Raw genomic sequence first — 19,896 nt, forward strand, 5'->3', positions numbered from 1 at the left:
TAAATAAAATCCCAGGTTATAATAACACTCAATGAGAGTTACCAAGCAGTAGCTTGCTCGCAGCAACGGGGACGTGTCGCGAGAGTTCCATCTGTAACCAAGGTGATGGGGAGCGCGGGCTTCATGAATGGAGGAGTTACTTCTCCCCCGCTGACCCATTCTGCAAAGACTCTCAGGTGATGTCCTCCTGGAGGTCTTCTGTCCACGTGGGAGGACCATCAGACGCACCCTGTAATTACCCAGAGTCTACCGTCTTGGTGCGCATCTAAAGACAGAGTTCTCGACTCTACCTCTCAAGCAGTGGGAAATGGCGGCCATGTTACCTCGGGTTCTTTATGCAAAAACTCTCTTACACAAATTGTGATATTTAGACAATGAAATGGGTGGCCTTAGCTAAGGTCAGCACGAGTCAGGGTGTGCAGCACTGCAGCCACTGACCAAGTGAGAATCCCATCTTTGTAGCTGTGTGCTGAACAAAAATTAACATGTTTAAGCTAGGAAACTTGTCAAATGTGTATTTTTGCAGGTTTATTCAACGTGGGGGCCTAGACGAAACAGAGGCATACTTTGTTGGGTCAGGTGTACGGATCTTGCCTAACTTTGGGAATATTCCATTTTAGTTGAAGGGGGATCCGGTTTCCAAACGTTTCATGTCTTGGAACTTGGACAGAGCACACCATGGATTAGGTAGAGGGTACCAGACAAACCTCCTCTACTAGATGCTCTCTTCCTACTGCCCTCTTCAGTGAGAACAAAGTGAGCTCTGGGCACCAGACCAGAGCTTTTTCGTCCACTGCAGCACGGCCATTGACCACACCTCCAACAAACCGCGTGGAAGGCCAGGCTTGGAAAGGGAAGTGGGGGTCATTGTGTAATTAGAACCCATACCAAGGTATAGGCAACCTATATCGTGGGTCTTTCCTCCCATCAAATTGTTTCCTGTAAACGCACCCCAGTGATGGTGACATTGTACAACAATCATCAATCCTTCATCCTTCTGCTTGGAAAAAATCAGCAAGATCCCCTTCCAGTCCTCCATCCTTTTTGCCTCCCCGAGGGTCCCTTGCTGATCTAAGAACTGGACACAGGGGCACTACAGCCACCTTATCTACTTAGTATGTCTTTAAATCGGCTATGCCAAGCTCCTTACATGCCCTAAACTATCCTGCGGATGAATATATGACATTACAATGCAAACAATAACAACACATGCCTTTACAATGCAGTTTTTACATCGCAACTACCATTACAACGCATGATTTTACAAGACATGCCATTACAACACATTTTTAGAAACTACCATTACAACGCATACGTTACAACGCATAATACTTTTGGGGCAACAGTGGGGTACGTGTTGGATAGTGTAGGGGTAAAAAGTACTATTCCCAATCCAGTGAGTGCAACAGTAGGGTAAGTGTTGGATAGTATAGGGTTAAAAGTTACTATTCCCACGATAATGAGTGAAACAGTAGGGTAAGTGTTGGATAGTGTAGGGGTAAGAATACCATCCCCATTTACCCCATAACCCATACCCACCCTAAAACGTAAAAAATCCCTATTACTTACCTTATAATGTGTTTTAATGGCATGCGTTGTAATTGTATGCGTTGCACTGGCATGCTTTGTAGTGACATGCGTTGTAATGGCATGCGTTGTAATGGTAGGCGATGTAAAGGCAGTTGTGTTGTAACAGATGCATTGTGAAGGTAGTGCGTTGTAATGACTGTGTCATAATGGTTGTTTCATCCAGGTACAGAGTCATGCACTAAAGTCACAAGTGCTGGGCAGGTCACCTGTGGACAGTCCATTTCAGGTGGACCTGAATGGAATACCTCAGACAAATAGCCTCTCCCCCATCCAGTAAGCACTGCCTTCTTCGTTAAATCTGAACTCTTCTACTAAACGTATGGAGCTTCTGGCTACTGTTCCTAGTAGCATATTCCATTCTCCCTTCACTCTAACATATGTCCTACCATCCCTCCCTTTTCTCTGCCATGCATACAATGGGGTTCACCACTGCTCTCTGAAGATAGCAATACGAAGATTGGGACATGCAGAAAAAAGAAGTCCCCTCTCCTCTCTTATGAGCAAAGGACTGCAAGGATACAGGGCACACTACTCCCTGAGCTCACACAGGACGCTAGCACTGCAAAGAAGCGGGTGGCCACGCAAACGTGTTTCCCCTCCTGTATGGTGACCATAGGAGCTCAAACATGTCTAAACACAAAAAGTGATGGGTTGAAAGCTTGAATTAATGTCAGCCACTCAAGTCGTACTCCAGTATACTCACTGCGCCACTCTAGACCGAGACCAACCACGTGCAGATCAGACTCTGTTGTGAAGGTGGCACTGGAAAGATTTTAACACTCATGTAAAGGCGCTTTCCATTCTTTTTGGTGAAAATAACACTACAATAAAAATACTTTCAATCCCACCATCTTGATTCAAAATAGCACCAAGGATTGACAATCATCAAAATGGCTCCTTCTGTTGGATATCAAAGCGGTGCAGGTGTGAGGTTATTGTGCACTTGTATTTTGTACATCCACATCATATGAGCTGCAGTGCTTTGTGCCCTGGGCTCCTTTAAGGCAATGTGACTCCCAGCTAAGCCTGAGTCACAAAACCTGTAAAAAACGATTTTTTTAAAAAAAGGGATGTGTGGAATCTCTTGGCCTCATGGAGAACCTTCACTGGTCAAGGACCTTCACCAGTCGCGGTCGGCATGACTCACGCATTTGGGGGGGAGGTTTGCACAGGGAGGGGTTCTCACGGAGGAGGTTCAATTTTAATAATAAAAAAATATTACTCACCTTAGCCAGCTTGTCCTGTCCTATGTCGTCTGTGCTTCTCTGCTCCTCTTAGGAAGCAGGCAGCCTCCCTCCCCTCCCCCAAGCCAATCACAACACTACAATCAGTGTTGGATTGGGATCAAAAATCGGCCCGGGCACACCCAAAAAAGTGTCCCACATTTGTGTGTATTGCCTTTCCACTAAACACACCTTCAGCGAAGTTGTATGAAAATAAAGGGGGCGGGGGCATGTTGCATTAACATCACTTAGATAAAAATAAAATGCACAGATTCACACTGCTAAGCCACACATGAATGCAAGTGAGACCACTTCTGCTCCTGCTCAATCAGCATACATTAATGGGCCGGGCCGGCCCAGCTTTTGAAAGCGAGTGATACCTCCACCCATCTGCCTTTAGAAATGCCATTGAGGCACCCACTAGGCCACTGGCGGCATCCTAACAGCACAGACAACCTCCAGGCTGCCTAAAAAAGCAGCTCACAACTAGAACTTGGCTTCCGGCCCTTCAGACATTTCCTGAGTGCCTGCGTTACCAATCCGACCCTGGTTGCAATGGAAGCATTGTGATTGGTAGGGACGGCCCTTGGGCTAGCCACTCCTCCCCTTTCCTAGTGCAAGAAGCAGTATCATAAAATAGTATATATACCATTTTATGTCACTGCTTTTTGCACTTGAGGAGCCCCCCCTGACCTTCACCCCACCTCCTCCCAACACAGCCTCAAGTCAGCTTTAGCTGTGGGCAGGGAAGAATGACTACTCTAACCCCTCTTAACCCTTTCGCTGCGGTGGCAATTCCGCCGCAGCGCTGGGGGCGCGCCGCTCCCTTGCTCGTGACGGAACCGCTCCGTCACGAGCATCGGGCGCGCTGTGCTTGTGACAGAGCGGTTCCGTCACGGCCCCGCCCGCTTAATAGAACGCGCCGCGCAGGCGCGGCGGCCGGGCCGTGACGGAACCACTCCGTCACAGCACAGCGCGACCGAGGCTGGTGACGGAGCAGTTCCGTCACCAGCATGGGAGGGGTTAAATGGTTATGGCAAATAACATTGTATTGCATTGTAATTGTATTTCTACAGCGCTTACTACCCCAACAAGATGTTGAAGAGCTTTGTATGTTTACTTTATCCACCTGGGGTTCTTGTTTCAGAATAATAAACTTTCCTCCGGTGGGTCACCAGGTCAGGTTGAGCTGAAAGTGGGAGCTTTCATTCTCCATACCATACAAAGGAAGTGCCCCCGCTCACCAAACACTTTAAAAAATCCGCAGACCCAGCACAAATAATGACAAGATTCAGGAAAATGGCCACAGCGACTGATGGATTTCTCTACAACCATCAAGACAGAGGCATTAAATTTACTACCCTTGGCAGAAACAGGAAAGCCAAGATTGAGTTTGCAATCTCCAGATTTATAGTATAACACGGAATAAATATAGTTCTTCTCCTGTGCTTGTGCTTAATTTGACTGTGACCCCCCTCTCCAGATATTTCCAGACGGGGTGCAATCCATAATTCCAGTCTGATGTTTACTGGAGGTTTCTTTATGCAGGCACGCGCGGAATATGCACCAGTAAAAAAGTCTGTGGGTGAGATTCAGTAAATCAATGCCTGTTTCTGCTGCATTTTGTGGAAAGCAGGCCTGGAATGGGGCACAGGGGTGTACATTTCTACATACCAGCAGGGGGCCTCTGACACGAGTCAGCTTGCATCTCATAAGCACGGTTCTTGGAGACCACTGTGTTCAAAGGTGGGCTTCCCTGACTTGGACTCTGTCTGTCTCTCTGTCTGTTTCAGTTGACATTGTTTCCTGCTATCCCTCACCATGCCCAGGTGACAGACCTCACCTTCTTTCTGGTGTGATTGGCTGAGAAAGAGTTGGGTGTTCACTGTCCATTTCAGGCATCTCTGCTTGATTTTCTCTTTTTCTGTTGGCCAGAAAGACTATTTATCTATAAAATAGGATTCAATCAATCAATCAATCATAGCATTTGTATAGCGCACTACTCACCCGGAAGGGTCTCAAGGCGCTTGGGGGAAGGGGTCAGCTATTGCTCGAACAGCCAGGTCTTGAGTTGTCTCCTGAAGGCGAGATGGTCCTGGGTCAGTTCCATGTCTTGGCCGCCAGGTAGGAGAAGGATCTTCCTCCGGCGGTGGCTCTTCGGATGCGTGGTACGGCGGCGAGGGCGAGGCTAGTGGATCGTAGCTGGCGGGTGGGCGTGTAGAAGGTCAGGCGGTCGTTGAGGTACTTGGGGCCCAGGTCGTGGAGAGACTTGTGGGCGTGGGTGAGGAGCCTGAACGTGATCCTCTTGTTGACGGGGAGCCAGTGCAGGTCCCTCAGGTGGCCGGAGATGTGGCTGCGTCGGGGGATGTCCAGGATGAGTTGGGCGGAGGCGTTCTGGATGCGTTGGAGTCTTTTCTGTAGCTTGGCTGTGGTGCCGGCATAGAGGGTGTTTCCGTAGTCCAGTCGGCTAGTGACGAGTGCCTGGGTGACCGTCTTCCTGGTTTCGGTCGGGATCCATCGGAAGATCTTGCGGAGCATGCGTAGGGTGTGAAAGCATGATGAGGAGACGGCGTTGACTTGTCTGGTCATCGAGAGGGAGGAGTCCAGGATGAAGCCCAGGTTGCGTGCGTGGTTTGTTGGCTTGGGAGTGGTGCCCAGGGCGGGGGACCACCAGGAGTCGTCCCAGGCGGAGGGTGATGATCCCAGGATGAGGACTTCCGTCTTGTCTGAGTTCAGTTTCAGGCGGCTGTTTTTCATCCACTCAGCGACGTCTTTCATCCCTTCGTGTAGGCTGGTTCTGGCGGTGTCGGGGTCTCTGGTGAGGGAGAGGATCAGCTGGGTGTCGTCGGCGTAGGAGATGATGTTGAGGTTGTGCTGGCGTGCGATGGCTGCAAGAGGTCTCATGTAGACGTTGAAGAGGGTGGGGCTGAGTGATGATCCTTGCGGTACGCCGCAGATGACTTCGGTGGCCTCGGATCGAAATGGGGGGAGGCGGAATCTCTGTGTTCTTCCGGCGAGGAACGAGATGATCCACTCCAGTGCCTTCTCTTGGATGCCGATGTTGCTGAGGCGTTGAACTAGGGTGCGGTGGCAGACAGTGTCGAACGCTGCAGAGAGGTCCAGGAGGATGAGTGCCGCTGTTTCCCCATTGTCGAGCAGGGCTCGGATTTCGTCGGTGGCTGCGATGAGGGCGGTCTCGGTGCTGTGGTTGGCTCTGAAACCGGACTGCGAGGGGTCGAGGGATCCGTTCGTCTCGAGGAAGGCGGCAAGCTGTCTGTTGACGATCTTCTCGATGACTTTAGCAGGAAAAGGGAGGAGCGAGATGGGGCGGAAGTTCTTGAGGTCGGTGGGGTCCGCCTTAGATTTCTTCAGTAGGGCGCTGAGCTCGGCGTGCTTCCAGCTTTCCGGGAAGGTGGCGGTGTTGAAGGAGGTGTTGATGATGTTCCGGAGTTGGGGTGCGATGGTGGAGTCGGCCTTGTTGAAGACGTGGTGGGGGCAGGGGTCGGTAGGAGATCCGGAGTGGATGGTGGTCATCGTGCGGGCTGTGTCTTCGGTGGTCACCGTGGTCCAGATGCGGAGGGTGGTGGTGGGGGGCGTTGGTTCGACGGTTGGGTGCGTGGATGGTGCGCCGAAGCTGTTGTGGATGTCGGTGATCTTGCGGTGGAAGAACGAGGCGAGGGAGTCGCAGAGATCTTGTAAAGGAGTGATGTCGTTGTTGCCGGTGCTGGGGTTGGAGAACTCCTTGATGATGCTGAAGAGTTCCTTGCTGTCGTGGGCGTTGTTGTCCAGTCGTTCCTTCATTGATTTCTTTTTGGTGGTGCGGATAAGCTGGTGGTGCTTGCGGGTGGCGTGTTTGAGGGCGGTCATGTTGTCTTTGGTCTGGTCCCGGAGCCAGGCTTTCTCGAGGGTGCGGCAGTTCTTCTTGGAGTCCTTGAGTTCGTCGGTGAACCAGGAGGCCTTCTTGCTTCTGGGTCTGCTGGGAGGGTTCTTCAGTGGTGCGAGGTCGTCGGCGCAGGCGGTCAGCCACTGCGTGAAGTTGCGGGCTGCTTCGTTGGGGTCCGTTGTGCTGGCAGGTGGGTTCTGGCTGAAGGAGGTGGTGAGCTTGTCGGCGGTGATCTTGCTCCAGCTTCTGTGAGGGACCTGTTGCGGGTGGTGGTGGGTCGTGGTTCTTCTGAAGCTGAAGTGGACGCAGCTGTGGTCAGTCCAGTGGAGTCCGGTGGAGTGGCTGAAGGTGATGTGCTTGCTGGATGAGAAGACGGGATCAAGCGTGTGGCCGGCGTAGTGGGTGGGGGTGTTGACCAGTTGCTTGAGTCCAAGGTTGGCGAGGTTGTCCAGCAGGGCGGCGGTGTTGCGGTCCTTGTTGTTCTCCAGGTGGAAGTTGAGGTCCACTAGGAGGATGTAGTCGGCGGAGGGGAGGGCGTGCGGGCTGATGAAGTCCGTGATGTCTTCGCTGAATTGTGTGCATGGTCCCGGGGGTCTGTACACGAGGGTGCCTCTGAGGGTCGTCTTTGAGTCGGTGTGTATCTGGAAGTGGAGGTGCTCGGCGGCGGCGAAGGTGTCGTTGGAGTCGGTCGTGATGCGGATGGTGTTCTTGTGGACGATGGCGATGCCTCCTCCGGTCTGGTTGACGCGGTTCCTCCTGATGATCTTGTACCCGTCCGGGATGGCGATGGCGATGTCGGGGGCTGAGGAGGCGTTCATCCAGGTTTCCGTGAGGAAGGCGATGTCTGGTGATGTTGCGTCGAGGAGCTTCCAGAGTTCCGCGGCGTGTCTGTGGACGGAGCGGGTGTTGAGCAGGATGCATTTGAGGTGGTTGCTGCTGGTGCTTGGCATGGCGGGTGCGGTGCCGGTTCGGAGGCAGGTGAACTTGCAGGTTTTGCAGGTGAAGGATCCGTGGGTGCGTTCCGGGGTGGCCTGGCAGCAAGCGGGGTTCCGGCCGGCATTGAGTGCGTTGAGGGCAGCGGCGTCGTAGGTCCGTCGGGTCGTCTTGCATCGTCGGGGGCCAGGGGTCCTGGCGCTGGGCGCGGTCCAGGCGCGGACGGGCATAGACAGGCTTGCCTTTGGCGCGCCTTCGGCGCACAATCGCCGCTCCCGCTGCGCGTGACCACTGCGCGTCCGTGTGGTCGCCATTTGAGGCCGAGTGGGAGGGAGGAGCAGCTGGGAGGCGGGAGCGGGGAGGACACGGAAAAAGGGGGCGTGGCCGCGAGGCCGGCGGCGGGAAGCGGAGAGCGGGGCAGGCGGCAGAGCGGGAAAAGGGCACACACTACGGCAGTATTACACAGAAAATAAGCACTAAATACAACAAGAATAACAGTAAATTAAGCAACACAGCTGGTGGGACAGTACAGTGAGGCGGCAGCTAGGGAGGCAGACAGACCGGCAAAAACGAGGCTGCGAGCAGCAGCTGGCACACGAGGAGGCACACACACAGCTGGGGGCCGTGCGGCGCGGGGGTGTCCTGAGAACAGGTCACCATTGGATTGGATTTCTCCTGTCTCTCAGCACCTAGAAGCAACGGGGTATTGAACTGAGCACCAAACAAACCAACATACAAAAGCATTTGCATTGTCCTCTGTGTCCTAGGTCTATATTTGGAGCTCATTCTTTCAAGACCCTGTGCTGCCCCGCGGTAAAAGAAAAGGGCTGGAATGCGCTGTATCTATGAGATACGGCACATTCCTGTCCATTTCCCCGGCGCACAATGAGCTGCAATGCGCCAACGCAGGTACCTTTGCACCATGGTGCAAGGGTGCCTGCGTTGCGGGATGATTGTTTTTCTGCAAACATTCCTGTACAAAAGCAATCACAAGAGGATGTTTTCATTTTTCTATGTGTGCTGCAGAATGCAGCACACATAGAAAGAGGAAAAACGAGAAGAAAGAAAGATATTTCTCCTCGCTGTGCCTCCCTTATGCCTCCCCTGGAACGAATAGAATAGAATAGAATAGAATATGCTCTTATCTAGCACATGGCTACCCGAAAGCATCCCAGCGCTGCGGACGTGTGGTAGGGAGCAGATGGAGTTTTAAGGGAAAAACCATGTCTTCACTGTCTATGAAACGCGAGGTGGTTGGTTTCCTGACGGATGGGGAAAGGCAGGGTGTTCCATAGCCTGGATGCATTGTAAGAGAAGAGGCGCCCTCCTGTGCGGGACTTCCTAATTCTGGGGACCTCAGCTAGAAGTAGGTCATTAGAACGAAGGCTTCTGGTTGCTTTGTAGGGTTTAATAAGGTTGATAAAAATGGGGGGCTTATGACCTGCAAATTTTTGTGTGCGATGCAGAGAGCTTTGAAGTGTATTCGCTCTTGTATCGGGAGCCAGTGGAGTGTTTTTAAGGCTGGTTTAGCTGAGGAACGGTTATTTATTTATTTATTTAAAGTTTTATATAGCGCTGGCTAGACCCGGAGGTATCAGAACGCTTTACATGAGCATCAGATCATAGTTACAGGTTACATCATTACAAAGGTTACACAGTTCTTAGAGAATGGCAACATAGTTACATGTAAGGTCGAGATAGACAATAAGCACAAATACGTAAGGGGAAAAGCAGGCAAGGTGAGAGATTCCGGGGAGGGGGGGTTGGAGCATGGGAAGTAGACAGATAATGAGGGCGGGAAAGGGGAGGGGCGGGTGAGAGACACACCATGGGAAGAGGAGAGGAAGGGTGATGGGGACACAAACCGGTAGACGAGTCAAGGCAACTTCCAAAGTCCAGTAAGGTGTGATCCCAGGGCAGACAAGGGGAGAGATTCAGGGGAGAGAGGATAGGAGCTAGGGAAGTGACAATAAGGAGAGACAAAAAGAAGTCTGCCTAAGACCGACTGGGTAGGTGACGATCAAGGAGGGAATCCACGGCCCATCTCCCCTAAAGCTAAACCAAGTAGCTCCATCGGGCATCGGACAAAATAGTTCAGTCTCAAATAAATTGAGAGAGGAGAGAAGGAGAGATATAGATAGAGGGAGGATGCGGGAGGAGCCGACAGGCGAGAAGAAAGGAGGTGCAACAATGTGGTTCAACAATATACCAGAGAAAGATCAACAAGTAAACATAATATCAAACAATCAGCAATACATTAGGAGAAGAGAGAAAGGAGAGAGAAAGTAGTGGGGGTAGGAGAGGTAAGAAAGTGAAGATAAGGGAAGACACAAGCATAGGGATGAAAGGAAGTCTGTCTAAGGACCGACTGGGTAGGTGACGACCAAGAAGGGAATCCACGGCCCGTCTCCCCTATAGCTAAACCAAGTAGCTCCATCGAGCATCAGACAAAATAGTTCAGTCTCAATACATTGCGGGAGGAGAGAAGGAGAGACATAGAGGGAGGATGCGGGAGGAGCTGACAGGAGAGATGAAAGAGGTGCAACAATGTGGTTTAACAATATACCAGAAAAAGATCAGCCAGTAAACATAATATCAAACAATCAGCAATACATTAGGAGAGGAGAGAAAGGAGAGAAAAAGTAGAGGGGGTAGGGGAGGTGAGAAAGTGAGAATTAGGGAAGAGACAACCATAGAGACGAAAGGAAGTCTGTCTAAGGACCGACTGGGTAAGTGACGACCATGGAGGGAATCCACGGCCCATCTACCCTATAGCTAAACCAAGTAGCTCCATCGGGCATCAGACAAAATAGTTTGGTCTCAAGTGGCGGGGGAAGAGGTATAAACAGGGTGGGTACAAAGGGCAAGGGCAGGTGAGAGTAGAGGACAGAAGCTGGAAAGGGTAGGAGCGGAGAAGGGGGAGGGTAGGGGGAAGGGAGAGGGGGGAGATAAGGTCAGTAGAGATGCAGAAGCGTTTGCCCGAAGTCCGGCTGGGTAGGTGATAGTCAAAATAGGGAGCCAAAAGTCAATCTCCCCTATAGCTTGCGGGGTAGCTCCGCCGGGCATCATACAGAAGTAGCTAGGTCTCAGCTTTCCAGGGCAGGGGAGGAATGAAAACATCATAGAGGGTCCCGCTCCTCTGCTCGTGGGACGGGTGTTGGTTCAGCAATCCACGCAGGAGTTCTTAGTAGGGGAGAGTATGGAGACAGCAGGATGTCAATTGTCTCAAGCGGTGGGCCCTCCAACTATTAAAATCTTCTGAAGTTCAGTCAATCTTGTGGTAAGAGGGTGGCTGAAATCGGAATCTAGGTGATAACTTGCTCCTGTAGTTATTTAGATGATTAGTTATGGAATGTACATGAACATATATGTGGGTAAATTGAAAAACAATGCCCCATCTAAGATGGCTGCCATGAAGCTCCAGTCTGTGGAGTAGTCCGATACCTCTTTCGCTGTCCCATGCTTCTTTGTAGCGTAGTCCTCTGTCTCTTTCTATTCTCAAATTGCAGAGATGAGGGAGTAGTCCTATCACTATTTTGAGGGAATAGCCATTTTGCGGAAAAACCTAGAAGAGGCTTAATGCGAAATCCTAAAATGGTGATATTGTATTAACCACCGGCTGACCCAAAAATGACAATTATGCATAAGAAGAAACATTTAACTGTCTTTAGGGAGGGCCTGACAGCTGACTGAAAGTGATGACCATCCAAATAACCAGCTTCCCAACCCTGGAGTCTATGAATGTAGGAAGCACCGAAGGAGCGGTGAAGGGGCTCGCTGTCCCGATATAAACAGAGCCCCAGTAGCGGTGACCTTCCGGGGGCAGCTTTATTCCACTTGCTTGGTTCCCACCCCCGGCTCGTGATGAAAAATCAAAGGGGAGACGGGAAATACCCCGGAGACACTGAAAGGGTCAAAGCCACCAATGTCAGCCACAAACGCCGTAGATCGACTCCTTTGATCTAGTCCCAAGTGTTTCGCAAAATAAGCTCACCTGCTGCGCCCCAGACCAGCCAGAGAGCTGCGCTCCGTTTCCGATCGATGGGCACCTCTCGAGTTAGCTCACCACGCCTCCGGGGACTAGCACTCCGCGTCCGATGGGCAGCATCAGCCGCGACCTCGACTCTCGGCGCTATGCAGGTGAAGTACGGAGGGATGATAGCAACTTGCCTCAGATGCCACCACCACAGTGGTGAAACTCTCGGGGCCCTGCACACCTCTGGCGCTGCGGATGCAGTCAAAGCCTCCGATGCAGAGCGGAGAGCCAGGCCGGCTCGAAGATGGAATCCTCTTTCGCGGTGCTGGCCTCGCTCTTGAAACGCGCCCACTCGCCAGTCCTCCGAAGTCTTGGATCCTATCGTACGTGAAGCAGCCTCTGACGCGGTGAGTGTCGAATGTTGCAAAGTTTCACTGTCCGGATGTGTAGCTGTTGCCTTGGGGTTGCCTTGTCGTGGTGTTGTTGGGGCTAATAGGGATATTATGATAAGTTTCAATCCCATGTCAGCGGAGCTCATTCCTCGAGCTCCTCTCCAGTCTTGCTGCTGAGTTCTGGACTACCTGGAGTTTGTGAATCACAGAGATGGGGGCTCCTAAATAAAGGGTGTTGCTATAGTCCAGCCTCGATAGGATGAGGGCCTGAATTAGAATTTTCTTAGAGTTCTCAGGTAGGAGGGGCAGTCTTTTTCGTGTTGTTCTCAACAGGCCAAAGCAGGTGGCCGCTGTTTTTCTGGCTTGGGCTCTAAAAGTGAGCTTGTGATCAAGCCAGAAGCCCAGACTCTTTATTTCCTTTTTAGGAATGGGTGCAGGTCCCATACACAATGACCACAGAGTATGTGGGTTAAAAGTTGTTTGGTTAGCCAGTAGCATGAGCTCCGTCTTGTCGCCATTGAGTTTATGATGGGACTGACTCATCCAGCTGGCGACTCCTTTGAGACAGGAGCTCAGGTTTATGGGGGCCTGCTCTGCCTGGTTCAGTGCCACTATAAGCTGCGTATCGTCCACAAAGCTGATATGTTGAATTCCGAAGGGTGCAACTATCTCAGCCAGTGGGGACATATATACTTTGAAAAGTGTGGGGCTTAGGGAGGAGCCCTGAGGAACCCCGCACTGCAGAGGAAGTGGTCGTGAGTGGGTGTTACCTTCAAACACCTGGAAGTATCTTCCTTCAAGGAACGATTCCAGCCAGAAGAGGGCCCTACCTGTCACTCCCAGTTTTTTGAGCCGTTGTACAAGGGTACGTGATTAACCGTATTGAAGGCTGCACTAAGGTCTAGAAGGATGATGGCTACGGACCCTCCGGAGTCCAAGATCTTTCTGGACTCCTCCACCACCGCCACTAGTGCAGTCTCCGTGCCCTGTCCCGGGTGAAAGCCCGCCTGGGAGCGATGAAGTAGTTTGAAGGTTTCAAGATATGCAGAAAGTTGGCGGATCACATATCTTTCCGCAACCTTACTAATAACAGGGAGAGGAGAGATAGGGCGATAATTGGACAGCGCTCTGGGATCCAGATGGGGTTTTTTCAATAATGCTTTCACCATAGCAATCTTCCAGTCCTGGGGTACTGAACCAGATTCTAGGGAGGAATTAACCAGATTGACAATGGGGGGATAATGACAGGCAAGGCGGACTTTAGGATGTTAAAAGGGGCCGGGTCCAGCGGAGAACCACTCTTGATCATATTAAGGACAGGAGGAAGAAGTTCCTCATTGAGTGGGACAAAAGATTCAATCTTGGGGGGATTATTCTGAGATTCTGTTTCAGGCTGCGCTGGGAGGTGATCATTATTAACCTGTGGAACGAGGTTAAGTATGCGCTGAATTTTGGTGGAGAAAAAAAACGCTAGCTCCTCACAGCAGAGGCCCATAGAGTCTGGAGCCACAGGGGGATCTGGGACTTTCATACGTTTTTTTTTACTATCCTGAATATTTCTTTGGGTGCATTGGAGGAGGATGATATTTTTTCCTCAAAGTAGGCAGCCTGTGCTGATTTAAGTGCAGTTTTATAGGAGTTAATGGATGCCCTGTAGTTGTATTTTTTTTATCAGTTGAAAAGTCTTTCCTCCATTCTCTTTCTAGTCTTATGCACCTCTGGTTATGCTTGTGGAGTTCGGGTGTGAATCATGGCGTGTTGTTTGAGCCAGCTTTTTGTATTATGGATCTCCTGGGAAGTACTACGTCTAATGACTTCTCAATCCATGAGTGGAACTTGCCACTATCTATTATGGGATCAGGGTGATGTGCAGAAATGGTAGAATGCAGTTCCTTTGTCCATTTCTCTATATTTAATTTGGGCCAGTGGCGGGCTTGAGTGCGGGAGGTTGACACAGTCAAGCGAGGGAACTATACCTGCCATGCAAAAGGGATTAGGAAATGGTCCGACCAGGGGAGGGGGATGGGCTCCTTCCCTTTTAGTTCTGCAATGTTTGAAAAAATAGGGTCCAGGAGGTGCCCTTTTGTATGAGTTGCTTGATGGACCTTTAAAAGCATCTCACATGCTGCAAGGTCATGGGCAAGATTATTGGCTATTATATCCTGGGGGGGGGGGGGGTGCATAGGTTTTTGACGGTGCCTCAAAATTACAATTTCTCATACATCTGGGGAAGTGTCAAAATGCCATGGATGTTGCTGGGAACACCCCCAGCAACACCCATTACATGCCCCCTTATCACAGAAAACTGCATTAAACGGGACAATATTTACGAGGCAGCATGAAGCAAAAAAAGTGGCACAGCGCTGCCTTGTATATTTAGAGCAAGTTGCTTCCCCACGGAACGTCACAAAAAAATTACGTTTCGGCAGCGCAGGCTGCCTCGTAAATGAGGCCCTTTGAGTTTCCAGCCTCCTGCATGCTCTAATAGGTCCATGGCCGCACAATTGATGCTCATTACAAATCAGCCACTGTGTTCCTGATAGGAAGACCTTTCAGGGCACCTTAAAGCTGGTACTTGAAATTGTGCCCTAGCACTTTTTCCATTTCGCTGGGCAGAACGCCACGGGAACTCTTCCAGTTGACTCTTTTAGTGGCTTCCATCAGCCCAGAAACTGCAAGATAAGATACCCACCCATCAGATCTATGCCTTACGTCATAAAATCACATGCTAGTGTTTCACATTTTTAACACACACAGACATATATACATACATGTAGCATAGTGGCTTATTTTCCAATCAGCTCACTTCATAGGTAGAGGGATAAACTTACCTGTCCTGTCCATCATCCTGTATTTCTACGTCGTAAAGTCCCATGCTAGTGTTTCACATTTTTAAAACACACAAACATATATACATACATGTAGTATAGGGGCATATTTTCAAATCAGCTCAGTGCAAAGGTAGAGGGATAAACTTATCTACCCTGTCCATCATCTTGTATTTATTTATCTTGACCAAAGCATGTAAAGGGTTGGACATAGACCCAAACCCAACTCCCTATCTTGCCAACATAGTGATGGGGTGGCTCACAGACCATTACATCTGCATTCCTTTGGCTCAATTCCATGCAATTTCTCGCAAGTTATGAACATGTGAACCCCCACCTTACTCCTATCTTCCTCCTCTCCCTGTTTCCCTTGCATTTACTCACCCCAGCACTGGATGTCTATCTCAGTTAGCGCTTTAGGAGATGCAGCTCATGGTGTATTTCTCTCTCCATTACTTATGTTGGTAATCTTGTCCGCTTGGCTCTTTCTCTCTCTTGGACTCTCAGGATAAACAGCGCCCATGGCCTGGAGATCAAGAACACCGGGAGCCGCTCCATCCTGCTGGTCTCCAACGTCACCGAGGAACACTACGGCAACTACACCTGCGTGGCCACCAACAAGCTGGGCTTCACAAACACCAGCCTTTTCCTCTACAGTGAGTACAGGGACCTGGGGGAGGGGCTACGGGCGCCATCTTGTGGCTCTGGTGGGGGCATCCCAAGGAAGGAAGCAGGGCATTCAAGAAGGCTAGAGGCATCAATGACCATCCCACCATGGTCTTTGCTTCCACAGCGGAATGTTTAGGTGGGATTGGCCAGGCCATGGTCGTTTGTGGTAGCTTTGTAGGCAGTGTCATGGGAGGACTTTAACAATGGAGATCTTTCTTTGTTGCTGTGTGATGCCACGGCTGTGATGTAGTTATTTGCAAGTCACACACATAATATGGATACCAATGGAATATCAATGAAAAACACATGGACCTTGGTTTCACATTTGCATAAGACTCTACTGCCATGAGCCTGCTCAGTGTAAATATCCTTGGAAATCTAAACCCCACCCCTTGTCACAATTTATGTCCGAATACATTTAATGCAGCCCCCATGCCACACTCAATCTTAATATTAGAAAGTCACAAGTGCCAACAATTGAGCATATTCAATCTGAGAAAGTTAGAGAGAGCAATTGGAACTGTCTTTATCTCCCATTGATGAAATGTATTTAATTATGTGTGTTTTTAACCAGGGTGAAATATTAAAAAATGCAAACATATTTGAACAAAAATAAACAAAGAATGCGGCTGACACAGGATGGGCAGATTAGGGAGATGTGATGCAGCTGACAAGAAAAGGCAAAATATAAAAAAAGAGACTGCTCCTTTAAAGGCTATACCTCACTTATGCTGCCCTGGCAGAAAGATGCTCAGTGTAAGGCCGAGGCCTGGCAGGTACGGCTATCACTCTCTTCGAAGACTTGCCCTAGATGTACTAATCCTTATGCAATGCAACGCAGTATCCAGATGTGCCTTGCTGCTGGTGCCATCCTGGGGGCACAATCACAACTGCCTTGCACGATGCACAACCTTGCACCATGATGCAGAGGTGAGTTTGGGTTGTCCAGCGTAGGATATGTACTGGAAACACAACTTTCCAGTACTAATATCAATATATAGACAACACAGAGGAAAGAAATGAGCACATTTCTACTCATTTGCGTATTCTACAAGTATGCAGTGCTTTTTATTTAAAGCCCCACTGACGGTCTTAGTAGACTGGGCTTTGAGTTCTAACCTATGGGTGTTTGCAATGATCTGCCCTGTTTCACTACCTTGACGCAGAGTGACACATAGCAATGCAAAGCGGAGTTTGATCTGGGCAACGGGCACCTTTCCAGTGTACACCAGCTTCTGCGCTGGATAGTCCATAGCATGCACCGCTGGGCATTCCTTTGTGTTAGTTTGTACCAACAGGAAGTCTTGGTAAATCTGAGCATGGATTTTCCTTTACTGCTGCCCCCTAGTGTCCAGTAAATCGATGGTGTAAATGGACGACTATCAAAGGTGGATCTGAGTCTTGGTCAGGCCTGGGCATGAAATTTCGCTCTGATCGCGGAGTTTGCAGTTTTCCCCACTCCACGTTGCGCACAGAGTTCTGAAAACTCCACTCCGCATAGCAGAGTGGAGATTTTTCCTCACTAGTGCTCGAAAACATTAAGTTGGTGAGTGAGAAAAATCTTACCTCAGATCACCTCCCGGCAAGATTTCTTAAAGCGGGCAGTCGTGGATGGCCGCTACCGCTTGCGTTGAGAAACCTTCCGTTAGCGTTGAGGAAGCTGCTGCTCAAGTAGAACATCTACTCAAGTGGCAGAAGGAAGCAGCGCCCTCTTGCATTGCGCATTGTGCAGTTCGCACTGATTTTCCAGTGTAGGACAAACACCCAGTGCTAAAAATCAGCACGAACGGTGCAACCTAATGCACTCTGTTGCTTGTGGAACTTCGCGTAGCGTGGTGGAGTTTTTTGGTCACTTCGCATAGTTCCACATAGCAGAGCTCTGGCGAGGCCTGGTCTTGGCTCGGATGTATGTCATCACAACGCATGCTTTTACTACGCATGCCTTTACAACGCAGGTTTTACAACGCAAGTCGTTACAACGACTTGCGTTGGGGGGCGCTGGATAGCGGAATAGTTTAATTTACTATTCCAACTCCAGTCCCCGTGGATAGTAGGGAAGGTTTTGGATAGTAAATTAAACTATTCCCTATCCTACAGTGCCCTCCAGCGCAAGTCGTTGTAATAACTTGCGTTGTAAATCCTGCGTTGTAATGGTAGTGCGTCGTAAAAGTTGCGTTGTGATGGATGTTTCCCCTTGGCTCAGCCTAGAAAAACTTTTAAGAGTAGCATATCAAGAAAGGCAAAATGGAAAGGGTTCAAGGACTCCACAGAGATTTAATTGATGCCGTTCACAGAGGAGACTTAACTAATGAATAATGAACATGGGTAATATATTCCATCCATATATTATATCCATTAAAAATGTACAGAAAAAGTCTGCAAGTCTGCCTGCAAGAGGCATGACCTGAAAACCCAGTTTCGTAGAATAACTACCTGCAATGAATTTAAGACCCTCATTCCCAGATTCGTGCACTTACCATCAGTAATACTGCCCAGGTACATACCAAAAGCACATCGTTTGGTATTCATCTGGTGTGGCGAATTCTACAGGTCAGACTAGGGGGTAGCATGATAATATTACACAGGAGGTTATCAAGGGATAATGGAACAGCAGGCTCGGCTCTGAGATGGGGTTCTCTCCAGAATAACACCAACTTCCTTGTGCTGTTGTAAAGCGTATTCATGAAAAATGGTTGAAGTTGCCTCCCATCAAGTATTGCTATTGTTTTACATCATGTAATATGCATTACTTTCCACAACTATAGCAGATTTGCCACACATATTGAGCTTCAAAGAAAACTTTGTGTTGGATTTATTTCAATACTATAGCCTTATAGCCCGCCGTAGAGGGCTATACCGGTTATTAAAGGCCCTCTCCAGCGTTAAGGCCCCGAGCCGAAGGCGAGGGCCTTTAACAAGGGAGAGGGACTTTAATAACGGTATAGCCCATCTACGAAGGGCCATAAGGCTATTAGAACATTCTGTCACTAGAGGACAGAATGTTCTAACAAAAAAAGCAAAGCCTTTTGGGAGCGTGAGGGGTTTTGGAATCCCCTCAGGCTCCTTGAAGCCTTTGTCCACAGCCAGAGCTGTGAACAAAGAAACATTGGAATGTTGGCGCTCCAGGCTTATACCAGCCATTATAAGCCCGGAGCACTCCATTGTTTTCAATGGAGCTCCCATCATTCCAATGTTCTAATATGGGTTTCATGATCCTATCGATTCTTCAGAATGCATAGCCAGGGCCACTGGAATTATGCGGCAGAGCTGACTAAATAATGAGGCATAATGTGGAGCATTTGTTATAGTATTACTTCAATATTTTGTCACCGGTGCACGTTCTGGGCCAAGGTTTCACCTCATTACTTACAGAATAACAATCAAAAGAATCAATAAGCAATTTAAAAGTGACCAGTCAAAATTTCAAAGGGCTTCCCACTGTGCAGCAACACGTATTGCTGCCTTTTTAGTAATTTTTGATCGGCTTGAGCTAAAAATGATTTTTTGTTAAAATCTACAGATGGATTAAGTGGCAAATCTGTAATTATGTGGAAAATGCCCCAGTCACAGATCGCATAACTTCAGTGGTCCTGCTTATAGTTAATTTCAGGCATTTATACATGGGCCAATGCTGTCTGCACACAGGACATCGTAAACTTTTGGGCTGTAGCATGGACTTTTATTTTCATATGTAAACAGCTGCCATTAAATATGATCTCTGAGGTAGAAATTGTATTCAAAACACATTTTTGCAAGAAATTGCTAAAAAAAATCATGAATGTTTTATTTAAGCTCAATCTGTACAGAAAATCTACTATAACTGTGGAAAGTCCAGTTCCCCAGAGATATCCCCCACACACAGAAGCAGTCAAACGCTGCACCCGCCTGTGAGACATCCAGGACCGGACTGGCCGGAGCGGGCACCGGGCATTTCCCTGGTGCTCACCAGGGTAGGGGCTGGTTTTGGTCCCCTGGGGGGCCGGCCGAGCTGCTTGCCAGGGCCGGTTTTGGTTCCCAGTCTGGCCCTGGGGACATCCCTGTACCCTCTTAAAATGATGCAAGGCAAGTAGAGTAGCCAGTGTGCCATTAACCCTACTGGAAGGAAGAATATGAGCTCTCCGGCTGGTGTCTGAATTATGTAATACAGCAATATTCCGGTTTCAGTGGGCCCCTCAGGCATCTGGGCCCTGGTGCCACTGCACCTGTTGCACCAGTGGAGGGTGCCCTTGAACAAGATCCTTTTCTAGTAAAAGGCAGAGTAGTGGTTCCTTTCATTGTTGCACTCTCCCTAGCAATGATGTGGATTTTGACAGTTTTCACTTGTGCCAGGGACAGCACTTTTGTTCTGTAAATGGGTGCACGGTCTTCCTCTGCAGTGGGCACACCTAGTTAAGAGCGCACG

General features: G+C 49.4%; 1 protein-coding gene across 2 annotated transcripts in view; it reads left to right on the top strand.

The window, feature by feature from the left end:
• LSAMP (limbic system associated membrane protein) overlaps nucleotides 1-19,896 on the top strand; it is a 981,500-nt gene that overhangs the window by 847,341 nt on the left and 114,263 nt on the right. For both annotated transcript variants that reach the window (XM_078656723.1, XM_078656724.1), the window contains exon 6: nucleotides 15,333-15,481. In XM_078656723.1, coding sequence (XP_078512849.1) covers nucleotides 15,333-15,481 — 149 coding nt within the window. The remainder of the gene's footprint in view (nucleotides 1-15,332; nucleotides 15,482-19,896) is intronic.

Source organism: Lissotriton helveticus, chromosome 8 (assembly GCF_964261635.1).
Source record: "Lissotriton helveticus chromosome 8, aLisHel1.1, whole genome shotgun sequence".
NCBI classification, from domain to species: domain Eukaryota; kingdom Metazoa; phylum Chordata; class Amphibia; order Caudata; family Salamandridae; genus Lissotriton; species Lissotriton helveticus.